General features: G+C 33.3%; 1 protein-coding gene across 2 annotated transcripts in view; it reads right to left on the minus strand.

Moving 5' to 3' along the window:
• Positions 1-3,608: 3,608 nt before the first annotated feature.
• Positions 3,609-17,116, minus strand: part of Zdhhc2 (zinc finger DHHC-type palmitoyltransferase 2) — a 66,236-nt gene continuing 52,728 nt past the window's right edge. For both annotated transcript variants that reach the window (XM_047551420.1, XM_047551419.1), the window contains 5 exons: positions 16,364-16,490; positions 15,945-16,037; positions 12,702-12,814; positions 10,502-10,580; positions 3,609-5,110 (listed from right to left, as the gene is read on the minus strand). In XM_047551420.1, the coding sequence (XP_047407376.1) occupies positions 10,540-10,580; positions 12,702-12,814; positions 15,945-16,037; positions 16,364-16,490 (374 nt within the window). In that variant the 3' untranslated portion in view covers positions 3,609-5,110; positions 10,502-10,539. The remainder of the gene's footprint in view (positions 5,111-10,501; positions 10,581-12,701; positions 12,815-15,944; positions 16,038-16,363; positions 16,491-17,116) is intronic.

A 17,116-nucleotide genomic window follows, 5' to 3' on the forward strand; every position in this document is an offset into this window, starting at 1 on the left:
TGTTCTTAAAGAACTTGAACACATGCTTACATGTCACTCCAAGGTTAGTGTATAAAGGTTTTTTTTAAAAAATTCAACTTTCATACAATAAATATTTGATTAGGCCAATTAAGATGTTTTTAATAGTACACTTCATACATATATACTGACAGAAAAAAAGATGCAATCTAAATTCTCACAATATCCTTGCTTTAATAGCTGAATAAAAAGCAACAAAAGAACTGAAACTTTACAGGGTTGGTATCTGTACTTTAGTTCAGCATCAATATAATTCTCTAGAACATCTTTTTTTCTTTCAATTTGAATAATCACCTTTGTTGGTCGAACTATTAAGTATTAATAAATTCAGGTCAGGATCAAGCTTCTTATACTGTTAAACATTTATGATGCAACATAATAGTTTGTTTTCACAATCAAAACAGTACCAACCTTTCCGAGCAATGGGGAGCTCCTTAATGTAGTATAAATCAGGGCTTTAAGTCAATTATTAAAAAGTTCCTTTTTGGTTTAACTAGTACTATTAGAAATAAGCTAATTCAAACTTCGCACCCCCCCACCCATCTTACAATATAGAAATGCTGAATGTTGGCTATGGACAAGAACAAAAGATCTATGAACAACTGTTGCCCGTTTTTGTTTTGCTTTCACTTTCCTACAGGAGAAAGGAAAGGAAATGATTTAAAGATATCTCTATGGGCATTGTCCAGTTTATCTATCTGGACTTTTTGCTGGTATAAGACTAATTAGAGGGTGTAAGAGATTGAGCTATTAGTCATCTTGGCCGCGTATGGTAGACCGTTCTCTACTAACATTTCAAGGGAACATTGAGGAAGGAAAAACTGGTACCATATTTCAAAGCCTCCTGCAACATTGAACATTGTGCTAGGAAATGCTTCATTTTCATAGTTAGATCCCCAGGAGTTCTTTGTAATACCTGAATTCATACCTTCAGTGATGTTCATTGTTCACAAGCCATTACACTACTCCAAAACAATAGCAAATGCATTGTGGAAAAGAGAAATGGAAAGTGCACCCTTTGTACAACTATAACACAATTTCTGGTGTTCTGTAACAAAATAAGACCCTTTGTTAACAACGTGTAAAGGAAACCTGGTGGGGAACAGTTTGCTCAATTTCAGGACTTCTCTAAATGTTGACATGTATTTAATACTTTAAATAATGTTACATGATCAAATTGCTAAGATTTCAATAAAAACAGAACCTGAATTTTTATCAAGACAAGGTGAAAATATTCTGGTATCTTCGTAAAAGAATAAATGCTTAAGGGGTTGGGGTTGTAGCTCAGTGGTAGAGCACTTGCCTAGCATGTGTGAGGCACTGAGTTTGATTCTCAGCACCACATACAAATAAAGGTTCATCAACAACTAATAAAAACATTTTTAAACAAAGAATAAATGCTTAAGATGTATAACAGTTCTCTTACAGAAAAGGAAATACATGCTAAATTGGCTATGTTTGTGGAAAAGGAGTCTAGGCTGCTAAATATTCAGGATTAAATCAGGTGGTTTTCCATTTAGGAAGAGCAAATTCTACAGCAGGATCTTACCTAGAGATATCTGTGAAAAATCCACTGCTGAAAAATGTCACTTCAGACAAAATAATAGCAGATCAGAAAGTCTTGGTGGGTGGGCTGGCTGTACTGGGAGAAACATTTATCATGGTTTACAATGCAAGTTGCTTTTGTATGTATGTTCATAGCTTTAATAAAAAACTCATAGAGGTATCAAAATCACCACTTTCATAAGTAAATATATTACTGATAAGTATATACCAAATTATACAACATGATTTAAAAATGAGATGACCAAGTTTACATATATTTCAAGATGGAGAAAATATGCTATTTGTAATATAATGGAGTAATGATATTTTCAATGTTGTTTTCTTAAAGCATGAATCACATCATTATTAACCTAATTTCTCATAAATATTTTATGATCCTTTGCCTTTGGCTTGCTTAGTGGAAATCATTTTTATCAAACATAGGCCATATTTCCAATAGGCATCTATGGATTACAGTGTATTTGAGCTATACAGTCCATTTTTAACTGTCTTCAGAATTAACTACTAACAAGTAATACATCATCTTTTCATTCCCTCTCTCAAAGACACATGTTACGACTATCTTACAGACATGGATTTTGCCAATAGTAGCTCAGATAGGCTATTAGGAAAACCACATCCTTAAAGGAATTGTTCTGTTGGTGCAGATGCAATTTCATATGGACAGCTTATGAAGACAAACAGCCATTCCATTAAGGTGTACCAGGAGAGCAAGTCCCTGGATAAGTACTCCTTCAATGCCTCATCACTGTATTCAGAAACAAGTGTTCTTTAATTTACCTTTGGAAAAATAATCTCCTTCCTCTGCATAATACCAAAGACTTATGTAAACAAAACATTAAATCACTATTTTTTTTTAAATAAATGCTCTGTTCTTTATTTGTGAACAATACCTAAACCTAGATTGCTATAAACCTAGTAGTTGAGACACCACAGCCAAGCTACTTAGTTAACTATTTTTAAACGAAATTTTTTCTTAAATTTTATCACCTTGGTCACCATTTTGGTAAAATCTCTAAAAAAGAAGAAAAAATCAAAATTATCAGTTTAAAGGACAACCGTGACAGTGGATACTTCAATGTGTCTTCAAGTCTGATTTAAGCCACAACACTTTCAAAGAATAAAGTGCTTAAAATGTTTTTAAGGTTAATTTTACAAATATATGCAGAATGTGGATCTATTTGGCGATTTGTTCCCTCAGGTAAAATTACATTTCATATCTAGGGAGATAAACAATTACCTTCAGAAATTATCACCTCTTACAATTAAAACAAAACTGGCTTATTTACTTATGAAAACAAAGGGAACCATTACAACTTAATAAAAAACATTTTTATTTTTTAACTTTTTTCAAATCTGATTCTAATGTGTATTGACTCACATATTTAAATAAGTACACAAAAAGAGCTAAAGGGAGGAGAATTAACAATATTCTTGCAAGGTAAAAAGTTAGCTTCCAATTTGACAAGAGGAAATAACTAACTGGATCCCGTCCAGGAAAACAGCCATAATTGTGCTTTGAAGAATACCTGACTGCTTATAATTTTGAACACATCACATGCAGCTATTACCCTTAAGACTTCTAGCAGGAGCTATAGGTTCCATTCTGGCACTTCAGGTAGTGACAAATGATCAAACATGCTTGAAGACAAAAGTTAAAATGTATCTTCTGAGATATCTTGAAGCAGATTGTCATATCAAATTCATTTGCTTAAAAAAAAAAAAAAACATGGAAAAGCTGCCATCCTGTTGTTTAAAGAACTGTACTCCAATGAGCTATCAAATGGACCTGGCTGACCTTGGTTCTTCCATAAACACATTTCTTGTAAAACCCTTTATATTTTTAGCAAGGATGAGTAACTGCAATATCTTTTACTCCATTATCTTCTGGTCTTCTAGTTTGTGTTGGATTTTTGTTTACAGTAATTACTTGGCTATGTCATCTGTTTTATAGTCTCAAAATCAGTATCAAAGAAAAGTATACATTATTTTAACTGTTAACATTTACAAAGCTTATACTCCACTGGATTTTTTTTTTTTAAATGAGAACTTTTTCCTTTTTTTTTTTTTAAATAATGCATACAAGGCACAAGAGCTTATATTTATTGAAGCCAAATTTTTTGGCACCAACAAACACATCATTTTAGTTCATCTTAAACTAAATTTACAAACAGTACACCATTTAGTTTATGTTGAACTAAATTTCCAAAAGTATATGATTTTTATATGATTTGCATAATTTAATTTTAATAGGTAGCCAAGGAAAAATACAGATTAACTGTTACAGGTTTGACGAAAGGACTCAGTAATAATATGGCTATCACTGGACCCACTGATCCACCAGGAATTCTTACCACTGTGTTCAATAGGAGAAATCATCTAACATATTTTATGCCAGGTGCAGTGGTGCATACTTGTAATTCCAGCAGCTCAGGAGGCTGAGGCAGGAGGATTGAAAGTTCAAAGCCAGCCTCAGTAATTTAGCAAGGCCCTAAGCAACTTAGTGAGAACCTATTCTAAACAAAACATAAAAATGGGGCTGGGGATTGACTCAGTGGTTAAGCACCCCTGGGTTCAATCCCTGGTACCGAAACACAAACAAACAATAACAACAACAAAATATTTATAAAAGCTAACCTGAAAAGAGAATGTTATAAACCAATCTTCATAATTGTTATTGTAGATTTCCCCACATTTAAGTTTAGAAAAGATGAAAATGTATTTCTAATGTAATAGAAATACTTTTTCAGAACATTGTATTAGTTCTGATAATAGTTTTCTAACTAATTGCTTTATCAGTGGACCCAAGGTTCAAAGTTCACACTTACTTTCCAGCAAGGAATAAAGGGTGGAATTAAATTTAAAGTCTGGCAAAAATGGATGTTGATCTTTAACTGTAGGCCACTAGCACTTTATAGTAGATTCACTGTTATTACAGTTCACTTGGTCTGAAGCCAGATTCACATTAGAGGAGGGGAAAAAAGTCTTACTTCTTACCTTCTCTTTCTTAAAGGGAACTAATATGAATAAAATCTATCATTATGTGATTTAAAATCTTTTAAATCTTAGAAGATATTAGTCTCAATTTTCTGAATCAGAAAATCAGATTATCAATGGGGTTTTTATGTGAAAAACTGTGCAAACCAAGTATTTGGGTGAAAAGTGACCCATTAATTTATTCCCAGTTTTTAACAGAAGATATTTCCCCTTTGATTTATAAACCACAATTACTTTTAATACTTAATGTTAGTTGTAACATTTGTATATTGAATCAAAAATATGTTATGCCTTAAGCAACAGCTTGGAAAGAACTAATCAATTAATATTCTGCATATCCAGAGCTGGAGATGTAACCCAGTGGTAGAGCACTTGCCTAGAATGTGCAAAACCCTGGGTTCAATCCCCAGTACCACAAAGCAAGCAAACAAACAAAATTTCTGCATATCCAGCCAAAGGAATATAGAAGCTGCTGTCCAATGGCACCTTTCTGTGGAAAGCCTCTTCCATACTTCTGCAGCATTGGTACCTTGAAATGACACAGAAAACATGAAACTATTGAGTTAACTATAAAAAATGAAATCCAAGAAAAGAAACAATTCAAAAAATTGACAAAAAAAAAAGGTGGTTCTTTGAGAAAGTAAACAAAATACACAAACCCTTAGCCTCACTAACGAAGAGAAGAAGAGAGAAAACTCAAATTACTAAAATTCGTGATGAAAAAGGAAATATCATGACAGACACCACTGAGATACAGAACATAATGAGAAGCTACTTTGAAAATCTGTATTCCAACAAAATAGAAACTACCAAAGACATTGACAAATTTCTAGAGACATATGCTCCTCCCAAACTGAACCGGGAGAACATACACAATTTAAACAGATCAATATCAAGCAATGAAATAGAAGAAGCCATTAAAAATCTACCATCCATGAAAAGCCCAGGACCAGACGGATTCTCAGCCGAGTTCTACAAGACCTTCAAAGAAGAACTCATTCCAATACTTCTCAAAGTATTCCAGGAAATAGAAAAGGAGGGTACCCTACCAAACTCATTCTATGAAGCTAATATCACCTTCATACCCAAACCAGGCAAAGACACATCAAGGAAAGAAAATTTTAGACCAATATCCTTGATTAATATACATGCGAAGATCCTTAACAAAATATTGGCAAACTGTATCCAAAAACATATTAAGAAAATCATGCACCACGATCAAGTGGGGTTCATCCCTGGAATGCAAGGATGGTTTAACATCCATAAATCAATAAACATAATCCATTATGTCAATACACTTAAGGATAAGAATCATATGGTTATATCAATTGACACAGAAAAAGCGTTCAACAAAATACAACACCCCTTCATGCTCAAAACACTGGAAAAAACAGGGATAGTAGGAACATACCTGAACATTGTGCAGGCTATTTATGCTAAGCCCATGGCCAACATCATTCTTAATGGAGAAAAACTGAAACCATTCCCTTTAAAAATGGGAACAAGACAGGGATGTCCTCTTTCACCACTTCTATTCAACATTGTCCTCGAAACTCTAGCCAGAGCAATTAGGCAGACTAAAGAAATTAAAGGGATATGAATAGGAAATGAGGAACTTAAGCTGTCACTATTTGCTGAGGACATGATTCTATATTTAGAGGATCCAAAAATCTCCTCCAGAAAACTTCTAGACCTCATCAACGAATTCAGCAAAATAGCAGGCTATAAAATCAACACGCATAAATCTAAAGCATTTTTATACATAAGCAACGAAATAGCTGAAAGGGAAATGAAGAAAACAACTACGTTTGCAATAGCCCCAAAAAAAATAAAATACTTGGGAATCAATCTAACCAAAGAGGTAAAAGATCTCTACAATGAAAACTTCAAAACATTGAAGAAAGAAATTGAGGAAGACCTTAGAAGATGGAAAGATCTCCCATGTTCTTGGATAGGCAGAATTAATATTGTCAAAATGGCCATACTACCAAAAGTGCTATACAGATTCAATGCAATTCCAATTAAAATCCCAATAATGTACCTTACAGAAATAGAGCAAGCAATCATGAAATTCATCTGGAAGAATAAGAAACCCAAAATAGCTAAAGCAATCATTAGCAGGAAGAATGAAACATGGGGTATCGAATATCAGAACTTCAACTATACTACAAAGCAATAGTAACAAAAACTGCATGGTATTGGCACCAAAATAGACAGGAAGATCAATGGTACAGAATAGAGGACACAGACACAAACCCAAATAAATATCATTTTCTCATACTACACAAAGGTGCCAAAAATATGCAATGGAGAAAAGATAGCCTCTTCAACAAATGGTGCTGGGAAAACTGGAAATCCATATGCAACAGAATGAAACTAAACCCCTATCTCTCACCCTGCACAAAACTCAACTCAATGGATCAAGGACCTTGAAATCAGACCAGAGACCCTACATCTTATAGAAGAAAAAGTAGGTCTAAATCTTCAACTTGTTGGCTTAGGATCAGACGTCTTTAACAGGACTCCCATAGCACAAGAGATAAAAGCAGAATCAATAACTGGGATAGATTCAAACTAAATAGCTTTCTCTCAGCAAAGGAAACTATCAGCAATGCGAAGAGTGAGCCTACAGAGTGGGAGAAAATCTTTGCCACTCATACTTCAGATAGAGCACTAATTTCCAGAATATATAAAGAACTCAAAAAACTCTAAACCAAGAATACAAATAACCCAATCAACAAATGGGCTAAGGATATGAACAGACACTTCACAGAAGAAGATGTACAAGCAATCAACAGACATATGAAATATGTTCAACATCTTTAGTAATAAGAGAAATGCAAATCAAAACTACCCTAAGATTCCATCTCACCCCAATTAGAATGGCGATTATCAAGAACACAAGCAACAATAGGTGTTAGAGAGGATGTGGGGAAAAAGGTACACTTATACATTGCTGGTGGGGCTGCAAATTAGTGCAGCCACTCTGGAAAGCAGTGTGGAGATTCCTTAGAAAACTTGGAATGGACCCACCATTTGACCCAGCTATCCCACTCCTTGGCCTATACCCAAAGGACTTAAAATCAGCATACTACAGAGATACAGCCACATCAATGTTCATACCTGCTCAATTCACAATAGCCAGACTGTGGAACCAACCTAGATGTCCTTCAATTGATGAATGGATAAAGAAACTGTGGTATATATATACAATGGAATATTACTTAGCCATAAAGAATAAAAAAATTATGGCATTTGCTGGCAAATGGATGAAACTGGAAAATATCATGCTAAGTGAGATAAGCCAATCTCAAAAAACCAAAGGAAGAATGATCTCGCTGATAAGCGAATGATGACACATAATGGGGGGTGGGAGGGGGGCAAGAATGGAGGAAGGAGGGACTGTATAGAGGGAAAAGAGGGGTGGGAGGGGTGGGGGGGGAGGAGAAAATAACAGAATGAATCAAACATCATTACCCTATGTAAATGTATGATTACACAAATGGTATGCTGTTACTCCATGTACAAACAGAAACAACATGAATCCCATTTGTTTATAATCAAAATAAATTTAAAAAAAAATGAAATCCAAACTAACTACTTCATTGTTTGTTGCAAAAACACATTCCTTTTTCTTCTATGCCAGAAGGCTTGGTAGATGTGTTTTTGAACACAGACTCTAGATCGATGTTTCTCAAACGTCAATGTACATATACAAGAGAAGATCTTATTAAAGTTTAAAAAAATGCAGATCCTGATTCGGTAGGTCCAAGGTAAGACCCAAGGTTCCAGGTAATGCCACTGCTGCTCATTTGGGGCCACAATTTGAGTGGCAGGGTTTCATGTTGTTAGTTTTGCATGTGCTTGAAGTCAAATAGAGTTTAGGAGTGAGGAGTTGGAAGGGAGATTTAAGGAAATAAATTTGAAACTTCATACACATAAAAACACAGCACTTTCTAATTTGTATTGTATTGGGCAAGCTAAATTTAATCTATATTTTTTAGCACTACTATGGGTTTAGGCACATTATACTATCTGGAAACTATGATAAACTAAGCAATTTTTTACTAAAAAGCCATAGATTGGGCTGGGAATGTAGATCAGCGGTAGAGTAGTAGAATGCTTCCCTAGCCTGCACAAAGCCCTGGACTCAAGCCCCCAGAACTGCAGCATTTTTAAAAAAGGAGAAAAAAGTCATAGAATATGAACAAAAAAGTTCATTTTGTAATATTAATTAGGTACATCAATATTAGATGTCAACATTCAATGTAAATGTGTATTAAATGAATAGAAGTCTAAGATATAATGCAAGAAAACATTTTTTTTAAGTTTAGTGTTTATTAACTACCTTAGGACAATTTAATTTAAAAAATTGTTATTGCCAATAATTATATCCACTGAATGAACAACATTATATCAGAAAATCACTTGGTAATGTTTTGGGAGCTAGGCAGTTCATTCATGCTGCCATTTGTATTATAACTACTAATTTCATATTTTCCTAAGTAATAAAATCAAACTTCAATGAGATTTTTAATATCAATGTTGTCTGATTACTTATCTATCAAATATTTATGGAGAACCTACTATATGTCTAGCACTGTGCAAGGTGTTGGGTATAGCAATGAACAAATCCAACACTAGTCTGTGAAAACACTGTGAAGTCTAAATGACTTACATACAATATTGCCATGTAAAACAAATACAAATATTTAACACACAAAAAAAGTTTGTAATGACACTGGCCTAACAAAAAATGAATCATAACTAATTATATAACTAATGATGCAACATACTAAAAAATCCTGTAAAATTTTGTTTTACAGAACATAGTTCTATAAAATATTTTATTTGTGGTATTGGCTAGTAGTTCATATTTGTTCATTCATAGTTGCACTCTAAGGATTATTTCCAGAATTTAATAATGTCTTATTGCTATGTAACAAAATTCAGAAGATTAAATTTTCACTATCCTAACCACAGTTATGATCAGTCTGATCAATGGTAACATCAGACATTCACAGCTGATCCTGATCTTCCCCAAATCAAAACACTTAACTCAAAAATTACCAGATTTGAAAAGAACTAAGAAAGAAAAAAAAATTACCAGATTTGCATCTTGTTATTAATTACATTACTTCCTGATATCCAGGAAGGACTTTGACACAATTTTGTTTTAGGTGCTAATTGCTTGCTTCTCTTAAACTTCAGGATTCTAGACTGCAGTTTTGTAAACAGAATCATCTCAACTGCAATGTTTGATTTCTTATATTGTGTTTATTACAAAAGTATATAGTTGTTATGTTTGTTTAGATGTTTATGGCTTCATTCCAAAGGTTCTCCTCATTTTCCTTTTTCTACTTATTATAAGTTCATAAACGAATTAGGTTTCAAGAAAAGTGACTTGGAACAACGAGTCTAAAAAAAAAACTATAGTTTAAAGAAAATGATTTGGAGTACCTATACTTTACATCTATGAAGTCCTACTGTGAGTAAATGGGGATGACAGGTGTTTGTGCTAATAAGGTACAATCATCTTATACTTGGACCCAGTGAGATTCTGCTAATGGATGGTCAAAGATATGACAATTGTGTATCCTGAAGGTTAGAAAAAAATAAAGATGATAAATTCTCTGATCCCATGAAATGACAAGCAATGTTTATGTAAATGTAAAGAGTTGACCCCTGCCATTAAATGCATTAATATATAAATAACTTTTTCATTAGCTTATTTCTGTTACTTTATCAAATTAACCTGAAGCGAAGTTCATTGTTCAGAGGCTGGATGATTAATGTAATCTCCCAGGTCAAATAAAACATCTTGCATGCAAAAATAAAGAATATTTATGGGAAAAAATAACTCTACTAAAATTTAAAAATTGTTAAAAATATAAAAGATAACAATAAAGGGGAAACTTACTTTACTTTATAAAGTGTGAATTTATTTTGCCTGAAGAGTTAAGTCTCATTCTCCATGGTTAATGCAGGATTGCTCATACCTTAAAAAAGAAAATAAATGAACATTTTGGGTTGGTTTTGAATGAAGAGGCAGAGATATGTTTATTCATCTATGAATAATTCCCAAGAATACTTGCAAAAATGCCCTATAAATGGTAAGGAATGCTGGTGAGATGACTTCTAGAAGCACAGGCATATGCACTCGCACCCTGTCCAATGTCAATTAGAGCCAGGATTTCTTCCCCCACCACACGCACACGTGTACCCAGACATCGAAAACAGAGTTAGACTGCTGAGGAAGAAAGAGAGCAAAATGATGAAAGATATATTAAATTGCTCGCATCAAATATCCTCACCTACCTACCTCCTTCTATCAAACCAATCTTTAAGTCTTTTCTCATCTCATCCTTCTCATCTTATCCTTCTGGTTTGTCTTCCTTTCTTTACATTATCCTTTAAACTAGTTTCTCAATTCACTCATCAAACTAACAGAAAAATTAATGTCAATACCAAATAATTAATAGCATAGAAAAAAATCAAGAAATCATTTCCAAGTTTATGTAGACTATACAGTAGTACATGTATTCCTTCTGGAAGAAAGGGAGCGCTTTGTCACTCTTTCAAACAATTGACCCCCAACTCTTCATCACTTCTTTGCCTCTAAGGAAAGTGATACACTCAAAGGGCAAATAGGTGTCATCAATTTTTGTCAAGGCAATACCTAGCCCTTCCTACAGACTGGAAAGTAAAATGGCAGGTTAAGGGGGACCAAATTATGAATACTCAGATCTCAAGGATCAGAGGGCACATATAGTCTTCAAACATAAGCTCTTTAAAAAAAATCCTCTGATTTTAGGACAATGTGACTGATTATGTATTAAATAATGATGAGAATTTTTACTCAGGACTCTTTGCTTTTCACTATCACTAAATCCCCAAGAGATTTCAAGTAAATCAGTAAACACTTTAAAGTACAATGAACGGGGAGGTGGGAGGGGTTAGTGTTAGGGTTAGAGTTAGAGTTAGGGTTAGGGAGGGGGGCAAGAATGGAGGAAGGAAGGACTGTATAGGGGGAAAAGAGGGGTGGGAGGGGTGGGGGGGGAAAAGAAAAAAATAACAGAATGAATCAAACAACATTACCCTATGTAAATTTATGATTACACAAATGGTATGCCTTTACGCCATGTACAAACAGAGAAACAACATGTATCCCATTTGTTTACAATAAAAAAAAAAAAAAAAAAAGATAATACGGGAAAACTTGACCAAAAAAAATAAATAAAGTATAATGAACCAAAGTCAGGTAGCATGTGAGTTTGGAAAAAAAGGACTAGAAATGAAGAAGAAAATGTGTGAAGAATTGCTAAAATTAACCAATAGTGGCTTAGTTGTGGGTGTGTGGTTTTGCAGTCATTCTAGGGACATGACACACCTGCACTACAATCACCTCACTTAATATTTACCAACCCTGAGAAACAGGTAGTACTTTAAAGATAAGAAAGCCAAGCCCAAAGGAAGTTAGATCATAACAAATATCACACACTAACAGATGTTCAAATTGGGACTTGTAAACAAGTTTGACTTCAAAGTCTTGCTTGTTCTTTGCTAATTAAAAAAGTAATCAAAAGATTAAAATCAACAATAACAAAAGAAATGTGTATAAGATATGAAGAAATTACAGGCAGTTTAAATTATGGTAATTATGTCATCATTTTACTTAGATATTGTTAAATTTAAGAGAAATCTTAGAGTAAAAAACAGAACTGCATAATTAATTTAAGGTACTTTTCAGAAGATCTTTTATAACCTCCGAGTTCACTGCATTGTTTCATTGTTATCCTTTGTATTTTGAATTTACTACTATCATTTTGTTTAAAAACCAATCAGTGATAAAGATTTGGTTCTTTAAACTGGAAAAAAATAATCTATAAAATGACTTTGTACTTACAGATATTAATCAAAGTAACTCACAAATAGTTCTTTCAAAGTTATTCTAAAATGTATACTTATGTTTATAAATATACATATTTATATATACTTATAAATACATACATAAATATTAAATTAATAAAGTTCTGTAAGCAAATAGTGAGATTTTTCACCAATATCCCCTTTTAAAACTAAAACGTATTTAAAAAATAGCCAAATAAGCACACTCTTACCAGCTTTGCCTTTTCCTGGGTTTATGCTGCTCTCTGTCCAAGACTGAGAATCAGTAAGAAGATGGCTCTGGGACTCTCTCAATGGCTTTGCAGGAAATTGATGGTTTTCAGGACTGATAAATAATAATCATCATCACATGTTAATTCTTGGTAGTATTGTTAAATATTTCTCAAAGTATTGAACTCAAGCTACTTGTAATGTAAGATGATTTTAGGATGTACCCAAGATAATTTGGAGACTACAAGTCCTTAAAGGATACTGACTCACAACGAGAAAAATGTTGTCTTCAGTCTCCTTTCATTCTTCTAATTATAGTAAGATGATAATCTCTAACCTTTGAATATTTCCATTATTAATATGGAGAATACTGCTTAACCTCAGATTTTAGCAAGTAAGGAATCTAATTAGAACTTAATAATATCATTTTTTAATATATATATTTTTAGTTGTAGGTGGAAACAATACCTTTATTTTATTTTTATGTGGTGCTGAGGATCAAACCCAGTGGCTCACATATTCCAAGCGAGCGTTCTACCACTGAGCCACAACCCCAGCCCCAATAACATCACTTTTATTATTAATTTTATTCTATTTCCAGCAAATCGTAATAGTTTCTTATTTATGACAGTGATATAAAGTTTGATTGAAAAATAAGCTTAAGTACTAACTTAAAGAGATATATTACACAAAAATACTAGTTTTGTGATGTGTAGATATGGAAAAATAATTTTAAGAAAAACTGTGGCAGTGTTTCTAAAGTGACCTAAATGATATTGAACAAAGAATTCTCTTCCTCCCTATATACAAATGTGAATACTATCTTGCAGGAATGCTGAAAACATCTGACTTTACCAGGTCTTAATTTGGGGAGTGAAAGGTCTTCAAAGAATTTCCTCTGAAACTTAAGTTTTAAAGTTTAGGTAGACCTGCCTCATATCAACATCGTGTTGGAAAATATACATAAAATAATATTTCACTTAGGAAAAATTCTTGGTATAGAAAGTATTAGCAAAATTTAAGAATACCCTGAAATAGAAATTATAATAATATTTAAAAACCTACTTACAATTCTTCCAAAAATAATCTCACATATTTTAGCTGAATATAATTATTATGTTTTTAAGTATATAAGGTTAAGCTTTTGCTCCTTAATAATGACCTCATATCTAATATTTTAGAATATTTTAATTTTAAAGTTTTAACAGTTCCTTATTAAAATTTTAGAGGTAAATTTTTTAAAAATGAGCATTTTTCCATAGAGGCTTGAACCTATTCATAATAAAGATCTTTTTTACTCTAACTCACTATTCTTCAAGAAAGAGGCTATAGGGCTGGGATTGTGGCTCAGTGGTAGAGCAGTGGGCTAGCATGTGAAGGCACTGGGTTTGATTCTCAGCACCACATATAAATAAATAAGTAAAATAAAGGTCCATCAATAACTTAAAAAATATTTTTAAAAATTTAAAAAAGGAAAGAGGCTATAAAACAGAGAATGCTATCTAAGGACTGGTTTAGGGACTCTTTATTGCTAACAGGATGCTAACAAATGGCCACAATCCAAACATTCAACAATATATATTGAGACTTGATACATCAACAAATTCTTTGCCCTTATGGAATTATGTGGTAATTAAGGAAAAATAATAATAATTAAATATATAATAGTCTGGTGATGCTAAGATGGTCTCTAGTGTGAAGCTATACCTGAGCAGAAAGCAAAGAAAGGAAAGACTCAGACCATTCATACAAGTGGAGGAAGATCTGTTAGGAAGGTGAATTTGTCAAGATCACCTTTCTGGGTAACATCACCAGAACTAAAGTTTCCCCCAAGCCCCATGACACCCCCAAATTTTAACTACAAAAGTCATTTAACAAGGGTAAAATAAGATTACTGCAAACTACTATTAAATTTTATAAAAGCTTGAAGACATCCTAAATATTTTATTAGAACTAGATTTCTCAACACTGATGTATAACAAAATCCACTAACATTTAGCTGTGTAATTTCCAAGCCCAAACTCCACATGAAATATATCAGAATGGCCTTGTCACTAACTGATGGAACCTGGTTCTCCATAGCTTACTCTAAAGATGGAGCTGCAAATGGTTTTATCTCTTTTGACAACTTAAAATGATTTTGGAATTGCTGCCAAAAAACCTGCCTTGAGAAGGATTCAGGGCTCACTCCAGGCTCCACAGGAAAAAGTATTATGATCAATAAGACATTTTCACTGGAAAAGATGAGCATTGGAATGAGTCCTGTGTATATGACATGCAGCAACCAAGAAAGTCTCTAAAATTTAATAAAGAGTGATATCATGGTTATGCTTTTGTTATTGATTTTCATTTAAAAATTAGAGGCATGGTGATACTCAAATAAATCTGTTAGAAAGAGCTAAAAATTAGTGTTTCAAACCACTGAAAATTCATATACAGTATTTTAAAAGTTTTAACTAATATTGTCTTTTGCCAGTTAGTAGCCAAGTCAGAATTAAATTTCAGTTCAGTTGCCACTTCAAATTTCTTTGGGAAGACTGAATCAAAACAAACTTAAAGCTGGAGCAAAAGTCTCCAGACAACAAATTTCCCAGACCCCTTTATACTCAAGAAAAAAATAAAAAATAAAAAGTTTCTGATAGTACTTAGAGGTCTTTAAAAAAGCAAAAAGGTTATAGGACATATTATTAACAGAATTGTCAAACAAGTGTTTTGGAATCCATTTGAACTCCAAAGGCCTGATCCAGAGAAGACTCTCTGATCTTCATAAGTCACAAGAGAGGAAAGACATGGAGGGTCAGAGGGATATTTTATCCTTTGCATGCTTACTAGAAAAATGGGGAACTAATTTTGTCCTACAATTTTTAAGTGCTACATTTAAAAAGTCCTAATATATTTCAGTCAACTAAAATGTACAGAGAGGGGCTGGAGAGATAGCTCAGTTGGTAGAGTACTTGCCTTGCAAGCACAAGGCCATGGGTTCGATCCCAAGTACCCCAAAAATAGAAAAGGAAAAAAAAATGTACAGAGAACCAACACCTGTTTACTTATCCCCTAGACTATCAGCAGAATATTTTGAATATATCTAAGCTCCCCAGGTATGCCTCCCCAATCATCCTCTCCTCCCTCTCTCATTCCAAGTGGAAACTATGCCAGTAAACGCTCTTCTGTTTACTCATGTAACCAAAGGACTCAAGAATAAAACACATTATTTGAAAGTAAAGTAGAAAAGAGTATAGGATTACTTTTTAGCTGTTGAATTCAGTCCTGCAGGAGTAGATGGTTGTTCAGGATCCTGGTTAACAAGGCAAGTTGGAAAGGAGCAGCCATCACCTAGACTATAATTAAAATAAAAACTTACAGTTGAACCAGGAAAAAGACAATGGAGTAAAACCCTGTGACAATGCCAAATGTCTGAGAGAAGAACAGGTGATATGCAAAATACGTGGATCAGGCACTGGCTTCAACAGTGTTGATATTTAGGGAGATGATGAGTTAACTCATGTTCACATTGATATAATAGTGAATCATAAAATATAATTTTAAAAATAGGAGTCCCTATGCAGCATTATAGACCTATGGAACAAGAAACATTACCTGAAATTGTCCTTTGTTGACTTACTTTCATTAGTTTAAAACCTGAAGAAGTTAACAGTAAAAGTACCTTGAAAAAATGGGTAGCAACCAGTATTTCTTCTCATCACCAAAAACTTGTCTCATGTTTTTACTGAAACCCAAGCTGAAGCCATTCTTATCTGTTCCATGTCGAAATACTGGACTTCTGAATGCCTCTAAAAAAGATGGTAAAGCAAGTACATGAATAAAGAACACGTCTATAAGAGGGCCCTAATATTTAGAAATAATTAAATGAATTGAGAAAACTCTGGAAATTGATGTCTACCCTTTGAGTACATATATGCCTATCAGCAGTCCTGACACACAGATTGTCTATTCTGTTTCAAAATATTTCAATTCCCAACTAACCCTTTTACTACTATAGTTGTACATGTGCATTGTAAAAAATTTAAAAATGCAAACAAGCAAATTGTTTAAAACTTTGTATCTCTGGGATCTATTGACAGATAAATGAACGGATACATGGGAGGGCAGATATATATATATTCAAATCTAGAGCTTTTTCTTAAACCAAAATGAGAGTATACTTTACATATATTCTATAATCCTTTTGAAGTTAATAAATTTCAGTCTCAATATCATTGAAATTTTCTCCCTTAACAATAAATTTTTTTCCAGATGATCTAAAAATATACTGTAGAGCTACTTTGTCCAAATCAGGATCTAATAGAATCAGACATTGCATCTGGTTATGCCCACTTGCATATCAAAGTTGAGGTCGAGTAAGGCTCTGGGACTTGCCCAAGATCACAGACTAAATAAATTACAGATGTCAAATCTG

Source organism: Sciurus carolinensis, chromosome 4, assembly GCF_902686445.1.
Source record: "Sciurus carolinensis chromosome 4, mSciCar1.2, whole genome shotgun sequence".
NCBI lineage: Eukaryota > Metazoa > Chordata > Mammalia > Rodentia > Sciuridae > Sciurus > Sciurus carolinensis.